Source organism: Zophobas morio, unplaced genomic scaffold, assembly GCF_036711695.1.
Source record: "Zophobas morio isolate AGI-343-1 ecotype UQ-CSIRO unplaced genomic scaffold, CSIRO_AGI_Zmor_V1 ptg000056l, whole genome shotgun sequence".
NCBI classification, from domain to species: domain Eukaryota; kingdom Metazoa; phylum Arthropoda; class Insecta; order Coleoptera; family Tenebrionidae; genus Zophobas; species Zophobas morio.
Window position 1 is genome coordinate 26689 of NW_026972161.1, and position 5663 is coordinate 32351.

The window sequence follows — 5663 nt, forward strand, 5'->3', positions numbered from 1 at the left end:
AAGAAATTTGAAGATCCCTAGTTTTTTGTTTCCCGGTGTTTTATTTTTAGAAATATTTGAAAGAAATTTGGGGACCCATAGTTTTCTTTTGTTTTAAAAAGAATTTGAAAGATTCTTTGTATTTCATGGTGTTTTATTTTTGGAAGCATCTGAAAAAATCATGGAAGTTCCTAGTGGTTTTTGTTTTAAAATAATTTGAAAGAATCTTAGAGGTTCTTGGTGTTCTTTTTGATAGAATCTCGGAAGCCTCTAGTGTTTTTTGTTTTAAAAGACTTTGACAGAATCTCAGAGGGACCTAGTGCTCTGTTTTTGGAGCATTTGAAAGAGTCTCAGAAACCCCAAGTGTTTTTTTTTTATTAAAAAAGAAAGTTTGGAAGAATCTTTCATGATTCCTAGTGTTCTGTTTTTGAAAACATTTGAAAGAATCTCGGAAGCCTCAATGTTTTTTGTTTTAAAAGAATTTGACAGAGTGTTAGTGGCTCCTGAGATTCTATTTTTGAAATAGAATAGTGCTTTTTTTGTTTAAAAAAATTGTTGGTTTTTGTTTCTGGACGCATTTGAAAGAATCTTCGAGGACCCAAGTATTTTTTATTTTAAAGAGAGTTTGAAAGAGTGTCTGGGCATTCCTGGTATTGTTTTTGAAAGAATTTTGAAAGTCCCTAGTTTTTTGATCTAAAAAGAATTTAAAAGAAACTAAGGGGTTCCTAGTGTTCTGTTTTTGAAAGAATTTTGGAGATCCCTAGTTTTTGTTTCCCGGAATCCTATTTTTGGAAATATTTAAAACAAACTTGGGGGCCCATTGGTTTTTTTTTTTGTTTTAAAAAGAATTTGAAAAATTCTTTGGGGTTCCTGGTGTTTTGTTTTTCGAAGCATTTGAAATAATCTCAGAAGCTTCTAGTGGTTTTTGTTTTAAAATAATTTGAAAGAATCTTAGGGGTTCCTGATGTTCTGTTTTTGATAGAATCTCGGAGGCCTCCAGTGTTTTTGGTTTTAAAAGAATTTGGGGTTTCTGATGGTGTTCTATTTTTGAAAGCATTTGAAAAAAATTTGAGGCCCCTTCGTGTTTTTTATTGTAGAAGAATTTGAAAGAATCACGGAGGCCCCTAGTGGTTTTTGTTTTAAAAGAATTTGGATGAATTCTAGGGGTTCCTGGTGTTCTGTTTTTGGAGCATTTGAAAGAGTCTTGGAGGCCCCAAGTATTTTTTTATCTTAAAAAAAAAGTTTGGAAGAATCTTTCACGATTCCTGGTGTTCTCGTTTTGAAAGCATTTTGGATATCCCTAGTTTTTTGTTTTAAAAAGAATTTGAAAAAAAGTTGGGACTTCCTAGTGTTTTTCGTTTTTAAAAGAACTTGAACGACTTTTAGAGTTTCCAGGTATTTCGTTTTTTTTAGTCTGAATTACTTGTTTTGTTTTTAAAAGAATTTGAAAGAATTTTAGAGGTTCCTAGAACGATCTTGGAAAAAAATTGGGGCTCTATTTTTCGGTGCCCCGGGAATTTTCTTTTTTAAAGAATCTGACGGTCCATGATGGTGTTCTATTTTAACACGAAATTAACCATTTATCAACTGAAACCTATTGTGACATAAGAAAATTGTATTTTTTACTGAAGAAATACACCAAAAAGTTCTAAACTCTTCAAAACACTCATTTGAAAAAACCCTTCCATTGAGTTTGATTTTGCAGATTTTTGCTGTATTTTCAAACAGTTTGGTTAATTTTCCCAACGAAAAAAAAGCGATTTTTTTTTATTTACTTAAGAAACACCCATTTTTTTTATTATGAAACACCCTACTCTACACTTCATGGTTCTAAGTTGAAATCACAGTCTTCATTTCTCCCCCGCCTTCAGCCCTTGCTGCAGCGCCCTCTGCCTGTACCCATACAACTCCTTAATCCACTTCTCCATCCTCGCCTCCTCATTCAAAAACAACTAAAAGCCAACCATCAAAAACACCCCAACTCAACCCCAAAACCTACATTATGGTGAAAAATACTATCCGGCTCCACTGGCTCCACCTCCGGCACTTTAATAGTCTGCTTCTTCAAATCAATCACAATATTTTCCATCATCTTCTTATTCTTACTCGACGTAAACGCTTTGGGCGCGAACCCCTCCTCATTAATCGCGCTGAGAACCTTCGCGTCGACCTTCGACATCTCAGGCGACCTTTTCACCTCGCTCCTCACGTCCTCCAAGTTACCATCGTGCTTCAGCGACTCACTCGAACTCGAGCTCGAGCGCCTCCTCTTGCTACTCGTGTACTCCCGGATGTAGGATCGCGATCGTGAACGCCTGTATTTCGACCGCGACCTGGACCTGCGATGACGCTCTCTGAAGCGCGAGCGGGACCTCCGACGCGACTTACTGCTGTGCGAGCGCCTAAAACACAAAACTGTGGTCGAAGTGGTGACTTTGGCTGGTTCGAACCTCGATCTGGAGTATCTGTCGCGACTGCGGCTCCTATCCTTGCGCTTGTGCTTCTTCCGGGAGTCGGAGGAGCTCGACGAACTCGATCTGGGTTTCGGGGGGTGAGAAAACACGAATTTCGAAACTGTTTGTTCTTACCTGCGCTTGCGACTCTTGTAGCTCTTGCGCTTCTCGCTGTCTGAGTCACTGGAATACTTACCCATTAGTCAAGCTACTAATAAGATGAATTAGTATGTCCTAATGTTTATATTAGGGTTGTCGGGTTCATGATTTTTTTTACCTGTTTTTTTTTTTAATAGTTTGAGGTTAGGCGGCCACTTGTCACTTGTCAATTTGCAACTTGCAACTTCGCTCTCGTGTTTCATTGGTCCCCCTCTTTTGTCTCCCGATCAAGCGTGCTGCGACGTGCGCACTGACTCCCGTGTTTGTTTTGACGAAGTGCAGACGAAATCGATCAATTACGTGTTTTGTTGAAATTTTGGGTGTTATAAATTCGCCGTCGCGATGACTATCCTCAAGAAGCCGATCTCGAGTGAGAAGAAGGACAAACTCGCGCCTCTAGTACAAAATGACCAGTTGGCAACAGCTGTAAGTAGTCGGACTTTCTTTTCCTTGTTTGACGTTTCGCTAAAATGGCCAACCTGACCAATTTCGGGTTCGGGTCGCTACTTGCCCTTGCGGGGTCGCCCGTTGTTTGCGCAATTATTTATTATCGTTCTAGAATAAATTGCGCTTTGTTTGCGTTCGCGGGATGTGCGAGACATGGGCTGGAGCGGTGCCAAGAAACGAATTGGGTGGCATCGAGTCAGCCGGGGTGGTTTGACAGATGTCATCCGGTATGGATTTGTGGGGTTTCGAAATGGATCTGGGTCAGGTTTTTTGTGAATTCGTAATGAGAGGCCGATGAGGGCAAGACGGTGGTGCGGGCCTACCAGGGGCGATAAAAGTCAAGGTTGTTTTTGTTTAAAATAAAATGACTATGTAAAGTTGAGCGAAAAATTAAATCGTTAAAATGATTGATGGGTGCTTGACTGGTTTATGGTTGCGCTAATTGGGCTGTTAAAGAGTTAAGAGAGAGAAGGGGGCTCGGATTGATAACTTCCCTTGTCACACGGTGCGCCACTTTCGCAACACTTTCTCTAATACCAGCACTTAAAAGGTTTCAATTTCAAAAACTTTGTCACCGCTTGATTTTATGAGTCATTTCAGGCTTTGGAACGAAACTCTTAATTCCTTGGTCCCTCTCTAACCTGCTGTTCCCAGTTATTTTGAGAAGTTTTGAGCTCTTTTTGCGAATTTGAGAACTTTCACGGTCTGATTGGTGGGTGCATAGTAAGAAGGTTACAAGTCTTTGAAAGTCGTACGTGTGAAGAAGGTGGAAGTAGCTCATGAATACATAATTTTCGCTAATTATTTATGAAAAAAATCCTGAGGATGGAGTCATTTGGTTTTGGACGGAAGCACTCGAACGGTGTAGACAAGGAAATTTAAGTTCTTTTATGTGGTACCGACAGGCTCTGATTGTGTAGTGTCCCGATAAGCAACGCAGCCGAAACGTCTTTAAATAAACTTTATAAAAATTTATTTGTTCATTTATTTTTAGTGAAAGTACTTGGTTGCGCCAGTATATGTTAAATCATGTATAACGCGGACGGTTTAAAGGTCAATGTTCCTTTTTGCTATTGTTTTTAGCGTTATTTTTCAGCCGTGCGTCATGGTTGAAATCATGAGGTTTACTAAGGATTCGTGACCGGACACTGAGGTTAAAGGTCACCAAACTATTATTTATGTGCGTTTGTTTAGTCACTTTTCTGGTCAACAAGTTGTGTCGATGTTTCATAGCTTCTAGAATATGCAAAAGCAGGTCTTCCGTTTCCGTTGGTTTATCGTCTCAACCGAGTAAAAATTCATCTTTTTATCAGCGGCTGTGGTTTTGAGTGATTAATAAAGGCGACAATTTTGAAAATTTACAAAAAAATATTGATGACGACATCTCAAAATTTTGCCGAATAAATTCTACCCAATTTACCATTGCATTCATATTTCTTAGATTTGGTTATATAGGTGGCTCAAAAATATTAATAATGAATGAGTCAATTTATTTTATTGATTAAATCAGGAGCGGCTCACTCCATTTTCCCAGAAAATCTTGGGAATACAATACTGCTATTTTTAGTATTACACTGCACCAATCCAAGTTGATATACGTGTCCTTGCAAAAATACTGATGACGTCATCACAAAATTGTGTAAAGAAAAAAGTCAACTCGAAAATGCTGGATATGTTTCATTGTACTTCTGGAGCAAGGGAAGCTCTGTCGCAACAACTTTCGACTAATTTTTACTTTCCGAACGTAAGCTAAGGAAGAATAGTTATCGACATATTGGCCTCTTTTATGTTTTCTCGACGTTTCATGACCTCTAGAGTACGAAAAGAGTGGTTTCCCGTTTCCGTCCGTCTGTCTGTCTGTCTGGTGTCTGTATCCATTTTTATTAGACACGCAATCTCCGAAACTACCGGATCGAATGTTGTCAAATTTTGTATGTATATTAGGAATCTCATCTAGATGATTAAGCGCTAGCACCAACTAAGTGTTCGAATAAGGTATGCGCTAGTGCGGTTCGAATCTGATTAACGTCCTGGTTAGATCTTTTTTTTTTAGCAAATCAAGAATGGATCACCCCATTTACTAGAAAATTACAATAATATCACACCGCAAATAATTCGAATTCTTTCGAAGTATAAACATAAATATTCGAAGTTAATTACAGTTAATTTTCTCGTTAAATATATTTTCTGTCGATCGCACTTTTCAAATTTTATAATTGTTCAAAAAAGCAGGATTTGTTTCAGGAGCCAGGGAAGTTTTGTCGAAATAAATTTCGACCAATTTTTTAAGAACGTGAAACCTTCTCGGTGGTCTTTTATAAAAATGTGAAACCTTCTCGGGGGCGCCAAATATCTTTTTTAAGATTGTGAAATCCTCTCGATGGTTCCAATGGTCTCATTTTAAGAATGTGAAACCTTCTCGGGGGTCCCAATTATCTTTTTTAAAAATATAAAACCTCGGGTGCCCCAAATGTTTTTTTTTATTATGAAACCTCGCGGGCCTCAACTGTCTTTTTTAACAATGTGAAACCTTCTCGGGGGACCCAAATGTTTTTTTTTATGTGAAACCTCAAATGTTTTTTTTTTTTTTAATGTGAAGCGTTTTCTCGGGGGTCTTAACTGTCT

The 5663-nt window shown here is 38.3% G+C and overlaps 1 protein-coding gene across 1 annotated transcript; it reads right to left on the reverse strand.

Annotated features, from left to right (window-relative positions):
* Nucleotides 1–1770: 1770 nt before the first annotated feature.
* Nucleotides 1771–2747, reverse strand: LOC135142971 (serine/Arginine-related protein 53-like). The gene is made up of 4 exons (XM_064074789.1): nucleotides 2568–2747; nucleotides 2430–2516; nucleotides 1979–2381; nucleotides 1771–1931 (listed from the first exon to the last, which is right to left on the reverse strand). Exons 1-4 carry the CDS (start codon nucleotides 2630–2632, stop codon nucleotides 1830–1832), a joined length of 657 nt encoding a protein of 218 aa, XP_063930859.1. The 5' UTR covers nucleotides 2633–2747; the 3' UTR covers nucleotides 1771–1829.
* Between the last annotated feature and the right edge of the window lie 2916 nt (nucleotides 2748–5663).